General features: G+C 39.6%; 1 protein-coding gene across 1 annotated transcript in view; it reads left to right on the forward strand.

Annotated features, from left to right (window-relative positions):
- LOC130238785 (growth arrest-specific protein 7-like) overlaps nucleotides 1–17,952 on the forward strand; it is a 32,199-nt gene extending 14,247 nt beyond the window's left edge. The window contains exons 6-14 of the mRNA XM_056469894.1: nucleotides 3,518–3,607; nucleotides 3,704–3,813; nucleotides 6,134–6,208; nucleotides 8,287–8,365; nucleotides 9,312–9,440; nucleotides 10,787–10,910; nucleotides 12,795–12,874; nucleotides 13,234–13,332; nucleotides 14,218–17,952. Coding sequence (XP_056325869.1) covers nucleotides 3,518–3,607; nucleotides 3,704–3,813; nucleotides 6,134–6,208; nucleotides 8,287–8,365; nucleotides 9,312–9,440; nucleotides 10,787–10,910; nucleotides 12,795–12,874; nucleotides 13,234–13,332; nucleotides 14,218–14,331 — 900 coding nt within the window. The 3' untranslated portion in view covers nucleotides 14,332–17,952. The remainder of the gene's footprint in view (nucleotides 1–3,517; nucleotides 3,608–3,703; nucleotides 3,814–6,133; nucleotides 6,209–8,286; nucleotides 8,366–9,311; nucleotides 9,441–10,786; nucleotides 10,911–12,794; nucleotides 12,875–13,233; nucleotides 13,333–14,217) is intronic.
- Nucleotides 17,953–18,340: the final 388 nt, after the last annotated feature.

Here is an 18,340-nt window from a genome sequence, read left to right on the forward strand (position 1 = left end):
CCACACAGAAACACAAACTGACCCAGCTGGGACTCAAACCAGCATTGCTAACCACTGAGCCACCGTGCCGCCTCTTTTTCAACATTCTTCAGAATATCTTCCTTTGTGTTCAGCTCTGAAGGATGCAGAGATGAGGGCAGAGTCCTCATTATTGGTGCACTGTCCCTGTAAGACTGGCCTCATTAGTGCTGTGGTGCTGAAGGAATGGATGAAGTGCACAGAAACAGATGATTATTCAGTAAAAGCAAGGCATTGTGGGTGAGGAATCGTCCGCTCATCCTCCAGCGCTCCTGATCGTCTCAGCTTTTGTTCGTTTCAAAAACACATTAAACTCCAGACTGACTAGTGGATAATAGGGGAGTTCACTGACCGTCACACACACACTGACTGTCAGACCCGCTCACACACACCTGAGAGGATCTGAAGCGCTGCTGACACACACACACACACACACACACACACACACCCACACACACACACACACACACACTGACTGAGTGGTTGAGCTCAAGTCAAGTGGAGAAGAAGGGGGCGGGGCATGTCAGAGACTACAGAGCATTTGATTGGTCAGAAGGTTTGATGAAGGTTTGACAATAACCAAACACCTGAGAGTGCTGATCAGCCAATCAGAGTCCAGCATTAGACAGAACAGTAGTGTAAAGTAAATTCTTCACCAGACACAGATGTGTTTGTTCAACTTGTGCACTTTCAGGATGACAGAATCAGCGGAAAGTCGAGCAGATAGTGAAAGCTGATTGAGGAATTACAGTCAAACACGGAGAAACTCCATCTGAACCTGAACAATCTCTACATGATAAACAGTGCAAACACACATTCACACATAGACACACACACACACACACACACACACACACACACACACGCACACACACACACACATTCGTCATCCTTCAAAAATCTCCAAAATCTCTTCGACTGCAGACCACAATTCCTTGTGAAATCAGTCAATGTTTATCCACAGAAGTGCAGACAGTATGTGTGTGTGTGTGTGTGTGTGTGTGTGTGTGTGTGTGTGTGTGTGTCACTTCCTCATTTGCTGTGGTGTGAAAAGAGCAGAATTAACCATTAAGCAACATGATGAGTGTGTGTGTTAATGCTGACGGCACAACCAGAAAATCCCCATCATCATCTCACAGACACACACACACACACACACACGCGCACACACACACACACACACACTCCTACAGATCATGACGCCATCCTGAATCTCCATTATGTGTATTTTAGGAAGAAATGAGCTTCATCCGAGCGTTTCTGTCACGTCTGTGCAGGTCATTCATTCATTCATTTTCCTTCAGCTTTGTTCCTTTATTAATCTAGGGTTCGCCACAGCGGAATGAACCGCCAACTATTCCAGCATACGTTTCACACAGCAGATTCCTTTTCAGCCGCAACCCAGTACTGGGAAACACACTCATTCTCTCTCTCACACACACACACACACACAACGGCCAGTTTAGTTGATCAGTTCCCCTATAGCGCATGTGTTTGGACTGTGGGGGAAACCGGAGCACCCGGAGGAAACCCACACCAACACGGGGAGAACATGCAAACTCCACACAGAAACACCAACTGACCCAGCCGGGACTTGAACCAGCAACCTTCTTGCTGTTAGGCCACAGTGCTAACCACTGAGGCACCGTATCACCATTTCACAATCATTTAAATAACATATAAACATATAACAATACAGGCCAAACTTTAAATTCTCACGGACTGAAAAATGTCCAATATACACTGAATCAAATACTAAGCCATAAAATTAAACTATAATAATAATAATAATAATAATAATAATAATAATAATAATATTAATAATATAAAACAGTACAAAAGTACAAAAGTTTCTTTAGTATTTTAAGCACTCTTTGAAAGCGTCTGTAGACATGTTAAGCTCCTTTACAGGTGTAATTATATCAGAGTTCTATTTTCCAAACTGTAAATGTTTAGCTAAAGCATCAGAGTCACTAAACACAGCGAAATATGAAGCAACTTTGCCTGAACCTGTGTGTTTAGCCTTCTGTATTTACATGCATGTGAATGGAAGAGACTGGATTGTAACTTACATCAAATAAATGTAGAGATTTCTTTAATTCCGGGACAGTCAGACAAAACCAACACACAGTGTGGAGCACAGAAACACACTGTACAGCTGACGTCACCAAACAAACACTCGGTTAAATCAAACGAAGATTGCGATCGTACGGAAATATGTAATAAATTATACAACACACAAATAAAGACGTTAATAACTCAGCAACTCACATTTTAGGTGCAGAATCAGCGAATTCACAAACAGAACCAAGCGTCTGTGTTCAAAACATGGGGCAACGAATCGTTGCTTTAAACGAATCAGTTCAAATGAACGATTCAATGACTCACCATATGGCCCAACACTTGTTTTGTTCTGGAATGAATCAGTCTTTTTGAACGAATCAGTTCAAATGAACGATTCAATGACTCACCATACGGCCTGACACTTGTTTTGTTCTGGAATAAATCAGTTTTGTTGAACAAATCAGTTTAAACGAACAATTCAATGACTCACCTTATGGCCCAACACTTGTTTTTTTCTGGAATGAATCAGTTTTATTGAACAAATCAGTTTAAACAAACAATTCAATGACTCACCTTATGGCCCAACACTTGTTTTTTTCTGGAATGAATCAGTTTTATTGAACAAATCAGTTTAAACGAACAATTCAATGACTCACCTTATGGCCCAACACTTGTTTTTTTCTGGAATGAATCAGTTTTATTGAACAAATCAGTTTAAACAAACAATTCAATGACTCACCTTATGGCCCAACACTTGTTTTTTTCTGGAATGAATCAGTTTTATTGAACAAATCAGTTTGAAACGAACAATTCAATGACGTCATATGGCCCGTCGCTTGTTTTGTTCTGGAATGAATCGGTTTTGTTTAACAAATCAGTTCAAATGAATGATTCAATGACTCACCATACGGGCCGTCGCTTGTTTGGCTCTGGAATGATTCAGTGTTGTCGAATGAAATACACAATTCTTCGATTCTTTGGTAAAGTGTGCTACTTACGTGTATGTTAATTTTTGAATCAAAGAATCAGTTATGATGAATGATTCACTCACATGAATCACTCAGTCAAAGTCGTGCGTTTCGTTCCTGAATCGCTCAATGTTGCTGAACGAACGGTAGACTGTTTATTTGTCGCCATCTACTGGTGTAATGTTGTATAAACTGTATTAATACTCAAGCTGACACAATGAACAATGTTCTTCACAGGTCTGATGGTTTCCAGTACACGTGAATGGTTTGTTAAAGTGTGTTCTGGCATATTCTCCAGTGTGTTGCAGTGGTTTTAACATGCAGGCAGATTCACAGAGAGCGCTGCAGCAAAACCAGTTCAGTTCACACAATGACTCAGTCTGATTCACCTGAACTGACTACAGTTCACATCTGAGCACGGATGATGATGATGATGATGATGATGATGTGTGTGTGTGTGTGTGCAGATGAACAGCGTGACGTTTCCTCTGCCGCTCCACATGTCTGAACAGCAGCTTCTCAAACCAGATGAGTGGAGTTACTGCGATTACTTCTGGGTAAAACTACATCCCACACACACACACACACACACACACACACACTTTATAATAGCAGGTCTTCACATACAGTATGTGTGTTTGTGTGTGTGTCAGGCCGACAGAAAGGAGGTGCAGGGGAGCAGCTCCGGGTTCGAGGTGCTGCTGCAGAAACAGCTGAAGGGGAAGCAGATGCAGAAGGAGATGGCAGAGTTTGTGCGCGAGAGGTGAACTACACAACACACAACTACACAACAACTCTAGAACAACACATCTGCACCATTTGTGAATAATAACACTGAAAGAATGTTTGTTTTGTGCACACACACACAGATGATACACACAAACACACACAGATTAAACACACACACACACAGGTGTCAAACACATGCATACATACACAGTTGAAAGACACACAAACACCCACGCGCACATACAGAAGAAACATACATACTGAAACCATACACAAACCCACATAATATATATATATATATATATATATATATATACACTCAGTGGCCACTTTGTTGGGTACACTTCACTAGTACCGGGTCGGACCCCCGTTTGTCTTCAGGACTGCTTTAATCCTTCATGGCAGAGATTCAACAAGCTACTGGAAATATTCCTCAGAGATTTTGCTCCATATTGACATGATAGCATCACACAGTTGCTGCAGATTTGTCGGCTGCACATCCATGATGCCAATCTCCCGTTCCACCACATCCCAAAGGTGCTCTATTGGATTGAGCTCTGGTGACTGTGGAGGCCATTTGAGTACAGTGAACTCATTGTCATGTTCAAGAAACCAGTCTGAGATGATTGGAGCTTTATGACATGGTGCGTTATCCTGCTGGAAGTAGCCATCAGAAGATGGAGACACTGTGTTCATAAAGGGATGGACATGGTCAGCAACAATACTCAGGTAGGCTGTGGTGTTGACACCATGCTCAATTGGTACTAATGGACCCAAAGTGTGCCAAGAAAATATCCTCCACCACCATTACACCACCAAGGCATTTGCGCCCACAGAACTGCCGCTCACTGGATATTTCCTCTTTGTCGGACCATTCTCTGTAAACCCTAGAGATGGTTGTGCGTGAAAATCCCAGTAGATCAGCAGTTTCTGAAATACTCAGAGCAGCCCGTCTGGCAGCAACAACCATGCCACGTTCAAAGTCTCTTAAATCCCCTTTCTTCCCCATTCTGATGCTCGCTTTGACCTGCAGCAGATCGTCTTGACCATGTCTACAGGCCTACATGCAGTGAGCTGCTGCCATGTGATTGGCTGATTAGAAATTTGCATTAACGAGCAGTTGGACAGGTGTACCTAATAAAGTGGCCAGTGAGTGTAGCTTTATCTTCTTTGCTATTGACTGGACAGCTTATAATTATTAATCTCCATTTTTTAGTTTTAGATCCAATTAAAACAAATGAAAAGAAGCCAAAACTAAAATATGATGAGGGTGGCGCAGTGGTTAGCATTAAGAAGGTCACTGGTTCGAGTCTCAGCTGGGTCAGTTGGTGTTTCTGTGTGGAGTTTGCATGTTCTCCCCGTGTTGGTGTGGGTTTCCTCCGGGTGCTCCGGTTTCCCCCACAGTCCAAACACATGCGCTATAGGGCAACTGATCAACTCAAATCATAGTCTATGAGTGTGTGTTTGTGAATTAGTGTGTATGGGTGTTTCCCAGTACTGAGTTGCGGCTGGAAGAGCATCCGCTGTGTAAAACATATGCTGGAATAGTTGGCGGTTCATTCCACTGTGGAGACCCCTGATTAATAAAGGGACTAAGCTGAAAAGCAAATGAATGAGTGAATGAAATCTGATGAAGGTGTTATTGTATGTCAGGTCATGTTTACTGTAGATCAGCTAGTCTGAGTGGAGTTGTTGTGACGGCAGTTAGTCTCAGTGTGTGTGATGATGATGATGATGATGAAGATGATGATGATGATGATGATGGCGTAGCGACTGTGGTTAGTCTTGTTTACGGTTACTAAGGCCTAATAATGCCAAGCGGAGCAGTTACGGCTGATTTAGCAGTGGGTGTGATGCTGAAATATGTATTTATATAGATCTGGATATGACAGCTGTTCTCGGTTGCCTTGACTAACATGTAAACGAAAGAAGGCAGATCCTGCAACTTCCTGCTGCTCATTTCCTGTTTGACCACAGCAGGCTGTTATAGGTGTGTGTTTATTTCATGAACACGTTCATAATTAGCTGATGCAGATTTAGAGTCAGTGACTGCAGATAATCAGAGGGAACCTGTTCAGTGTCGACCAGAGCAACAGCTTGTGTGTGTGTGTGTGTGTGTGTGTGTGTGTGTGTGTGTGTGTGTGTTTGCATGTTATTTCTGTATGTGTGTTGGTGTGTTTTTGTTTGTGCACGTATGTATGTGTGTTTTTGTGTGCGAGTCCAAGTGTATATGTGTGTGTGTGTGTGTGTGTGTCCCGCAGGACAGACTGCACAGACTCTGGGAAACTGACCTCTGTGAGTGTCTGTCATACAGCTGCAGCTCATCTCTGTCGTGTGTGTGTGTGTGTGTGTAGGATCAGGATTGAGGAGGAATACGCCAAAAACCTGTCCAAACTCTCACAGACACCGCTGGCGGCGCAGGAGGAAGGGTATGACACACACACACACCCAAACAAACACACACACAAATCAATACACGTACACATGCTTACACACACATGCATATATACACACACACACCCACACACACACACATACACACACACACACACACACAAATGAATACACGCACACATGCTTACACACACATGCAAACACACACACACACACACACACACACACACACACACACACACAGTGTCACACAGATGTGCAGAACTGACGTCAGGCTGATGTGTGTGTATTTCTGTATGTGTGTATTTGAGTATGTGTGTGTGTGTGTGTGTGTGTGTGTGTTGTCCAGTGTTCAGTGTGTCTGATTGTTGCTCCTGCACTGAATGCTGGGATTGTTTTACACACAATAGCGAGCGTGTCCCAGAATCCCCGGCGGCCCACAGACAGACACACACACACACAATCCCAGCATTCTCTGCTTTGAGTCTCATTGTGAGGAGTGTGTGTGTGTTCCTGAACGCTGCGCTCGCGTCACTGACATGCAGAGTCACCAAAGGTCGCGACCTCTGACCCTGAACGACTGACCTCTGAGGGCCGCTACAGGACAGAGCTCCTTCAGAGCATCAGCACACACACACACACACACACACATACAGAGAAATACATGCAAACACACTCACACACAAGCACACACGCACACACACACACACAGAAATACATGCAAACACACACACACACAGAAATACATGCAAACACACACACACACACACACACACACACACACACACACAGAAATACATGCAAACACACACACACTCACATGCACACACAAATACATAAAAGCATACACACACACACTCACTCTCACACAAAAACTCATGCAAACACACACACATACACACACATATTCAGAAATACACCTGCACACATACACACTTTAATACACACACACAAATTCATAAACATATAAACACACTCTTACAAACAGAAATACATGCAAACACACTCACATTCACACACACACACACACACACACACATTCACACACACACATGCGCACATACACACTTTCATGATCACACAAATTCATACACACATAAACACACATTTACATACACACAAACAGAAATACATGCAAACACACACACATTCTCACACACACACACATACACAGAAATACACATACACACTTTCATACACACACGCACACACACGCACACACACACACACTTATACAGACATGCAGGCATATTTCTGAAAACAACACTATATTTGTTACTTGTCCAGAAACGCTTCTTGATTGAAGAGTTCTGAGAAATCTGGACCAGAATCAAGACAGAAACTCAGAGTGAGAGCAGCGCTTGACAAAAACATCCCAAACATCTGTGGAATGAGGCGTCCAGACCCATTCAGTCTGATTATTCTGTGCACAACATCAGCACAGTGACACACACACACACACACACACACACACACACACACACACACACACACACACACACACACACACACGACTTCAGCATGCAGATGTGCAAAGGAAAGTTCAGGACGAGTCAAAAATAAACAGAATAATTAATAAGGATAAAAATAAACTGCAACACGGTGGCTCAGTGGTTAGCACTGTCGCCTCACAGCAAGAAGGTCGCTGGTTCGAGTCCCGGCTGGGTCAGTTGGTGTTTCTGTGTGGAGTTTACATGTTCTCCCCGTGTTGGTGTGGGTTTCCTCCGGGTGCTCCGGTTTCCCCCACAGTCCAAACACATGCGCTATAGGGGAACTGATCAACTAAATTGGCCGTAGTGTATGAGTGTGAGAATGAGTGTGTATGGGTGTTTGCCAGTACTGGGTTGCAGCTGGAAGGGCATCCGCTGTGTCAAACATATGCTGGAATAGTTGGTTCATTCCACTGTGACGACCCCTGATAAATAAAGGGACTAAGCTGAAAAGCAAATGAATGAGTGAATGAATGAATAGATGAATGGATGAATGAGTGAATAAATTAATGAATGAAGGAATGAGTGAATGAATGAATGAGTGAGTGAGTGAGTGAGTGAGTGAGTGAGTGAGTGAGTGAGTGAATGATGGTAATGCAGGTATTCATGTCGTGTTTTGTCAGAACTCTTGGAGAAGCCTGGACTCAGCTGAAGAAAAGCCTGACGGACGAAGCAGAGGTTCATCTCAAGTTCTCCTCAAAGGTGAAGCAGATTAAACACACACACACACACACACCCACACACCCACACACACACACACACACACACACTGTATACAAATATGCATGCATACACATGCAGATGCACACACACGCATACATATGCACACATGCACGCACGCATACACACACATACACATGCACATGCATACACACACTCGCGTGCACACACACCCACATGTATACACACACACGGACATGCACACACACATGCATACCAACACATTCATATACATAATACATATACATACATAAATATGCACACACACACACACACACACACACACACACACACTGCTGAACAGTGAACTGAACGGTGCTGCTCTACACACACAGCTGGTCAGCAGGAATGTGGCCAGTGGTGTGTGTTGCACTCTCTAAAGAATACTACAGCAGATGTCACACACACACACACACACACACACACACACACACACACACACACACACACAGACACACACACACACATGCACACAAACAAATGCACACAGTACAGATACATGCACACACACATGCACAGAAATGCACATAATCACACTCGCAGAGATGCATACACACACACACACACACACACACACACACACACACACACTGTATATAAATGACTAACAGGGGAATTACAGAGTAGAAATGGGCAACAAAAACTAGGATGTTGCTCCAGGCTGCAGTTTCTGGTTCAGTGTGTGTGTGTGTGTGTGTGTGTGTGTGTGTGTGTGTGTGTGTGTGTGTGTGTGTGTGTGTGTGTGTGTGTGTGTGTGTGTGTGTGCCACAGTCCTGCTCATCAGAATCAGGAGAAATAAGTCATCATCATGTGTCCGAGATGTTTAGTTATTGTGTCTATGCTGTATGTGTGTGTATATTGTGTGTGTGTGTGTGTGTATATGTGTATGTATTGTGTGTGTGTGTGTAACGTGAGTCTTCCTCTTCAGCTTCACAGTGAGGTGGAAAAGCCTCTGCTGGTGTTTCGGGAAAACTTCAAGAAGGACATGAAGAAGTTTGACCATCAGATGTCAGACCTGCGCAAGCATCTGTCCAGCCGGCACGCGGCCGTGGAGAAGGTCTGACTGTTTCTGCCTGCTTTTCATTAGTGTATAAGCCTGACAGGTTTATCAGCAGCTGAAGGGTTTATTCTGAGATAACAACCGTCTGGATGTGCTTTATCCTGATTATTACACAGATACTGGACACTAAACAGAAACATTAGACACTAAACAGTGTTCTGAGCTGGAATAGTTCATTAATTAAACACAAAGCTGACAGACTCAAACAGCTGATGGAGTATACACTAACCTGACCATTATTCACACACTAGATGGAGACAGACAGACTAAAACAGCTGATGGAGTATACACTAACCTGACCATTATTCACACACTAGATGGAGACAGACAGACTCAAACAGCTGATGGAGTATACACTAACCTGACCATTATTCACACACTAGAGGGAGACAGACAGACTCAAACAGCTGATGGAGTATACACTAACCTGACCATTATTCACACACTAGATGGAGACAAACAGACTCAAACAGCTGATGGAGTATACACTAACCTGACCATTATTCAGTCACTAGATGGAGACAGACAGACTAAAACACAATGCTGACAGAATGAAATCAGCTTTCCATATACAGCAGATCCTCTGGCTCCTCTCCAGTTTCATGGATTTTTCTCATGCATTATTAAGTCCAGCATGTGTTCTGGAGAAGAGGAGCATTTCCATCTCTGGAGCCCGTCAGCTTTCTATAAATAATCTCCTGCCCTGTACTACAATGACCTTCTCAAACTGCACTTACTGGACAAACGCCAACACTCTTCACGCAGTGTAATTCCCCAAACACACATGTGCAAATCTTAAAACATTAAAACAACTTATTTGATCAAGCTGTTTCACATGATCGACAGCTCCCGTTTGTCTGCTTCAGAATTCCAGCTTTATTTCAGCGCTACGCTTTTATTTCTCCACTTTTTAACAGTGGATCATGTGGAAATATGGACAGTTCACCTAAACACTCATATTTTCATCATTTACTCACACTCAAGAGGCTCTAAACACTCTTCTGTTAAACACTAAACAAGATATTCTGACAAATGCTGGAAATAACAGCTATTTACATCCACAGAAGGAACAAAATATACTATTGAAGTCAATGTGTTTATCCAGCATTCCCCAGATTATCTTTAATTGTGTTCAACAGAAGAAAGAAACCCAAAGAGGTTTGATTGATGAAGAAATGATGACAGAATTGACATTTTTGTGCACACTGTCCCTTTAAATGATCAAATCTAAAATTGAAATGGTCTTCATCCACTGGACTGTCTTGATTTACTGTTCGCACAGCTCCAGATGCTCCAGAACTGTAGATATAGTCAATAAAACACATTTTTCTCCTCTTCATCAGGCCCGTAGAGCTCTGGCTGACCGGCAGAAGGATCTGGAGTCCAAAACTCAGCAGATGGAGATTAAAGTCAACAGTAAGACGGAGGAGGACATCAAGAAAGCGCGACGGAAATCCACACAGGCGGGTCAGTGGATCAGTCCTGCAGTAAAGCATCATATACTGGCATTCATGATGAGACGAACACGAGAACAATCGAAGAGACTGAAAACAACAACAACAACAACAACAACAACAACGCAAGATTTCAAATACTAAATAACTCTAGTATACTGTAGTAATGAACTTATAGTAAACACTAATGTTTTTGAGCCATGCTATAGTAAAGAACTTGATTTCTTGTTCTGGTGATTCTAAAGTTGCTATGGTAACACAACAACTATAGTAATTGATTTGTTGTTGTGATTCTACAGTTGCTATGGCAACACAACAGCTATAGAATTTCATCTATTGTAGTGATTCTATAGTTGCTATGGTGACAAAACAACTATAATGATTTATTTGTTGTGGTAATTCTATAGTAGTTGACCTGCAGTGGTGAAAATATGTTGTGGTGGTTCTATAGTTGCTATGGTAACACAACTATAGTAACTGATCTGTTGTGGTGATTCTACAGTTGCTATGGTAACACAACAACTATAGTAATTGATCTGTTGTGGTGATTCTACAGTTGCTATGGAAACACAACAACTATAGTAATTGATCTGTTGTGGTGATTCTATAGTTGCTATGGTAACACAACAACTATAGTAATTGATCTGTTGTGGTGATTCTACAGTTGCTATGGAAACACAACAACTATAGTAATTGATCTGTTGTGGTGATTCTATAGTTGATACGGTAACACGACAGCTATAGAAATTCTTATATTGTGGCAATTCTACGGTTGCTATGGTGACAAAACTACTAAAGTAATTGACTTGTTGTGTCGATTCTACAGTTACTATGGTAACAAAACAATAAATTTGTTGTGGAAATTCTATGGTAATTGATCTGTTGTGGTGATTCTACAGTTGCTATGGCAACACAACAGCTATAGAAATTCTTATATTGTGGCGATTCTACGGTTGCTATGGTGACAAAACTACTAAAGTAATTGACCTGTTGTGTCGATTCTACAGTTGCTATGGTCACAAAACAGTTAATTTGTTGTGGAAATTCTATGGTAATTGATCTGTTGTGGTGAATCTACAGTTGCTATGGTAACACAACTATAGAACTTGATCTGTGGTGGTGATTCTACAGTAATTGATCTGACAAATGACCCAATACTGTAGTTTTCTACAGCAAATATGACCTTATTCTTCTATGTGGAAGTAAAGCTCTTTTCTGTGATTGTTTTAAAACTTCTGATTCATTTGGAAATGGGGAAATAACTAGGAATAATAAACCGCAGTAAACAGTTAAACTACTTACAAACAGCAGTGTTCATGACAGTGCAGAGAAATATTAAATAATATAATAAATACCAGATTGCAGCATCAATCAGTATAACAGGCTGTTTTTACAGCTAAGAATACGGTTCCATTGGCCGTGCATAATCTTACATCAAAGAATAAGGTCAGTATGGTATATATTGCGACAATACATCAGTTTACTATGGTAAAAGCTAGAGTATACTACAGTGTTTAGTACTTTGTTACAGTGTTAATACTACTACAGTCTGCTGGAACATTCATTAACAAAGTGTTGTAAATATATAATTTACTATGGTATGGTTCAAAAACAGTGTAGTGTTTACTATAATTACTACAGAATGAGGGATAAGAGTTTACAGTGGAGCATCAGTCCCAGATGAATGCTGCTGTTTGGCTCCCTCTAGTGTTACACTGTGGTAGTGTTATTAAAGAGCAGTTCACACACACTGCTGAACACACATGCCAAAACCAGTGCAAAACTTACATAGTTTTTAAAAGCGTGTATGAGTTTCCATAGAGATACAGCTTTATTAGTAGTGCAGAGCTGTGTGTTTGTGTTAGTGCTGAGCAATGAACTGTGTGTGTGTCTGCAGGTGATGATCTGATGAGGTGTGTCGACCTGTACAATCAGTGCCAGTCCAAGTGGTTTGAGGAGATGGTGACAAGCAGTCTGGTAAAACACACACACACATACACACACACACACACACACACACACACACACACAATACATAAATATACAAACACTCACTCCTGTTGATACATTCGCTCTCACATACACACACACACACACACACACAAAATATTCACACACTCAAACAAATAACTATAAAATATAAAGAGAAATCTAAAGTTTTGGGAGATAAATGGTTGTGTTGCAGCAGAGAAACCCAAAGCATCATTTAATACAATAATACAGCACATCAAAAAGCAATAAAACTATGATATACATACAAAATCCTTTCTTCTCGAACTGGTATTAAATTTAAAGAACGAGTGATTTATGTTTTTGGTGATGGTGTGTATCTGCAGGAGCTGGAGCATCTGGAGGTGGAGCGAGTGGAGATGATCAGACAACATCTGTGTCAGTATACAACACTACGACACGAAACAGACATGTTCAACCAAAGCGTGAGTTGAGCAGCATTCACACTCATTACTGTGCTTTAATTCAGATTATCTGTCAATAAACAACACCAAACAGACACCAACAGCAGCATTCACACTCATTACTGCGCTTTAATTCAGATTATCTGTCAATAAACAACACCAAACAGACACCAACAGCAGTATTCACACTCATTACTGTGCTTTAATTCAGATTATCTGTAAATAAACAACACCAAACAGACACCAACAGCAGCATTCACACTCATTACTGAGCTTCAATTCAGATTATCTGTCAATAAACAACACTATAACACCCGGTCAGCAGCATTCACACTCATTATTGCACGTTAATTCAGATTATCTGTCAATAAACAATGCTATAACACCAAACAGATGCCATCAGCTACATTCACACTTATTACTGAGCTTTAATTCAGATTATCTGCCAATAAACCAAACTAGAACAACAAACAGACACAATCAGCCGCATTCACACTCATTACTGAGCTTTAATTCAGATTATCTGCCAATAAACCAAACTAGAACAACAAACAGACACAATCAGCCGCATTCACACTCATTACTGAGATTTAATTCAGATTATCTGTCAATAAACAACACCATAACACCAAATAGACACCATCAGCTGTATTCACACTCATCAAACATCATTGTAGACTTGTTAAACAGCAGATGGCGCTCTAGGGTAGTTTATAATGGTGTTCAGAATCCATTCAAGTGAGAAGTGCATTTGTAAATCTCAGAATGAATGCATCCTTTATCCATCTGATTCATCAGATAATAAATGAAATATCAGAATGTACATTTTTCAGTGCACAATAAATCATGCACATTGTTTTCTGTGTGTATTGTGATCTATTGTAATGCACTGTTGTTCATGTGCAGACAATAGAGCCGGTGGACAAGCTGCTGCACTGCGTGGATCCTGCCAGAGACAGAGAATTATGGGTAAAAGAACACAAGACTGGCGAGGTCAGACCAGTGGACATGGAGATCTGAGACACAGAAACACAAAGTAGACCAGTTCACGTGTCAAGACTGAGGAGCAAACGAAATGACACACTTCCACTGAGAGGAAATGAAGAGACTGTGTGAATATCAGCAGGATTTAAAGCCATGCACTGATCTGAAAACAGTGTTCAACAGGACTTTATTCATATGAATTATAGTACTAATATATAAATGCTGCTGTTACATTTAAATAGTACAAACTGTTTTAATTCTGCACTGCAAATAGATGCCTTTCCTATATAGAGGTCTTGTCTTGTAGTTGAAATGTATTTATTTTATAAGTGATTAATTTCTGGTATATACTACACTGTTTTTGAACCATACTATAGTAACATGTGTTATAGTGTGTATATTACAATATTTATCAATAAATGCTCCAGCATACTGAAGTATTAACTGTAGTGAACTGATAAACTGTAATAAATACTGTAGTATACTTCAGTTTTTACTACAGCAAATCATGATGTAATATAATAGACCCTATAGTTGTAGAAAATCTGTAGAATCACAACAGAATTTCTATAGCTGTTTAGTTACCATAGCAACTGTAGAATTACCACAAGAGATAAATTACTATAGTTGATGATGTGTTACCATAGCAACTGTAAAATCACCACAAAAGATCAATTGCTGTAGTTGCTGTGTTACCATAGCAACTGTAGAATCACCACAACAGATCAATTACTGTAGTTATTGTGTTACCATAGCAACTGTAGAATCACCACAACAGATCAATTACTGTAGTTATTGTGTTACCATAGCAACTGTAGAATCACCACAGCAGATTAATTACTATAGTTATTGTGTTACCGTAGCAACTGTAGAATCACCACAGCAGATTATTTACTATAGTTATTGTGTTACCGTAGCAACTGTAGAATCACCACAGCAGATTAATTACTATATTTATTGTGTTTCCATAGGAACTGTAGAATCACCACAACAGATCAATTATTATAGTTATTGTGTTACCATAGCAACTGTAGAATCACCACAACAGATCAATTACTGTAGTTATTGTGTTACCATAGCAACTGTAGAATCACCACAGCAGATTAATTACTATAGTTATTGTGTTACCGTAGCAACTGTAGAATCACCACAGCAGATTAATTACTATAGTTATTGTGTTACCGTAGGAACTGTAGAATCACCACAACAGATCAATTACTATAGTTATTGTGTTACCATAGAAACTGTAGAATCACCACAGCAGATTAATTACTATATTTATAGTGTTGGCATAGCAACTGTAGAATCATAACAACAGATCAATTACTGTAGTTGTGTTACCATAGCAACTATAGAATCACAACAGATTAACTCAAGTTCTTCAGTATGGTTCAAGAACACTACAGTATTTTCTTTACATTTTTGTAGTATTTTTCTTTCATCGAGGTTTTGTCTTGAAACATGTAAAAATGCAAGAAGTGTTTTCTTCTTTTCAAGAAGATTGAAGATTTTTCCAGTAGAAATGAGCAAAATAATAATGCTTTCTTACTATTTCTAAAAACAGAACAATATTTGTACCTGTCCAGAAACAGCTTTGTTAGACATTTGGACTATAAACAAGACAAAACCTGATAGGTGAAAGGCATTGTGTTTGCAGTGTGTACTAACCAATGCACCGCTTTCCTTAGTGTTGATATGAATTAACATTATTTATATTTACCCAACATAGCATGTTTCTGAGTAAAACAAAGAGAAAATAAATGATAAAGAGTACATTCTCTCAGCAAGATGGACTTGGAAAATGAAATTCTGAATGAATTATATGAATTATATTTGGATCAATTTATACAGCTGTCCTCTGCACTATAATATCAATTAGGGCTGTGGATATGACGAAAACATGTGAAGATAACAATATATATCATGACTTCAACTCTTTTCAGTAAATGCTATTAATAGTTTATATATATATACTGACCACATGCAATTTTCTCACATTATTTAAAGAAAAATAAATAAATTATATATATATATATGATTAGATAAAATATTGAAAATGACAATAATATATGAAATAATAGACGTTTTGAGTCATGCATACATTATATGTGGTCAGATTACACATCACTAATATGAACAGTTTCAGTAATGAGCAATAAAACGCTCAGCGTTGATATCAATATATGAGAGACATGATCAAATCCTAAACATTTGTATATTTGTTGTACCAGAAACAGAAATGATCTGTTGATTCATATTCACAATGCCATAACAGACTCAGGCTTTACATCACTTACAAATATACACAGCCACACGTGCAGATGCTTTACTTTTATTCTATTTTCTGTCTGTATGTTTGAATATATAATTATACAGAAGTCTCAAACTGTCATTAATACTGTTCTTCTCAAGTGATTTACTGTAGAACAACATGTATATATTGAGGGAGCTACAGATAATATATTGAATGATTCTGCATAATGCTTATTTTTATACCAAATCAATTAACAACTTTTCTAACATGATCTTCAAGATGTTTCAGCTGGATTGAATATTTTTCTGAAGATACACTAATACAAACATGCCTCCTGCACAGACAAGAAATACTGTGGAAGAATATCTTTTGTGTGTGTGTGTATCACCAATGAATATCACAATATTGTTATTGATTTATAATAATTAATACAGTGTTTTTGAACCATACTATAGTAAAGTGTGTTATAATCTTTTGCTGTAATAAATACTATAGTGTACTTTAATTTTTACTACAGTATACTGTGGTGTATTGTAGTATAACATACCCTATACCCTATACCTAGTATTGGGTCAGTTGTTTTGTTACCATAACAACTGTGGAATCACCACAGCAGATCAATTACTGTACTTGTTGTGTTACCATAGCAACTGTAGAGTCACCACAACTGATCAGTTACTATAGTTGTTGTGTTACCATAGCAACTGTAGAATCACAACAGATTACTGTAGTTGTTTTTACCATAGCAACTGTAGAATACCCACAACAGGTTAATTACTGTAGTTGTTGTTACCATAGCAACTAAAGAAACATCACAACAGAGCATTTACTATAGTTGTTGTGTTACCATAGCAACTGTAGAATTACCGCAACAGATTAATTACTGTAGTGTGTTGTGTTACCATAGCAACTATACAATTACCACAACAGCTAAACTACTAGTCCTGTTACCATAGCAACTGTAGAATCACCACAACAGATCAATCACTGTGGTTGTTGTGTTACCATAGCAACCATAGAATCGCCACAACACATCAGTTACTATTGTTGTGTTACCATAGCAACTGTGCAATTACCACAGCAGATCAATTACTGTAGTTGTTGTGTTACCATAACAACTGTAGAATCACCACAGCAGATTAATTCCAAGTGCTTTACTTCAGGATGGTTCATGAACAGTACAGTATTTCCTATAAATTACTACAGTATTTTTGTTCATGTGGGTAACTGATGCGCATGTTTGTGTTGTATAATACAGTCCTTCTCTCTCTTACATAGATGTAAATGAACTGCTGAACATCGTCTGCTGATGTTTACAGGAGCATAATGGCATTAAATGTAAAGTTCAACTAAAAACATTGGCGGTGTTTATGTAGATGTCTTCAGTTTGTCCTTCAATAAATACCAAACTAATGCAAACACTGAGCAGGAGACTCACGTAATAGATCAAATGACTGAATATCCATTCATCCCTCTTTTCTGATTTCCATCGTGTTATTCAGACAGTTGAATGTGTGCTTTGATTATGACATTTAACACGCTGCAGAATTGCAGTATTAATGTAAAACAATGCAACATGTGACGGGGAACATTTGATTCTGTCACTGATTGTTGTTTAAATTATTGTTCAACTTTAAGCCGGTAGCAGAGTTGAGATTCTCCATCACTCTGTGCTTATAACTCCAGATGCTGACCTCAAAGCAGACTCCACACGGCGTGTCTAAAACACTATCGTCTGCATTATTGTCATCATATTACTGTTTTTAAAGAGTGTATTGACAGACACATCAT

The sequence above is a fragment of the Danio aesculapii genome, chromosome 12, assembly GCF_903798145.1.
Source record: "Danio aesculapii chromosome 12, fDanAes4.1, whole genome shotgun sequence".
Taxonomy (NCBI): Eukaryota; Metazoa; Chordata; class Actinopteri; order Cypriniformes; family Danionidae; genus Danio; species Danio aesculapii.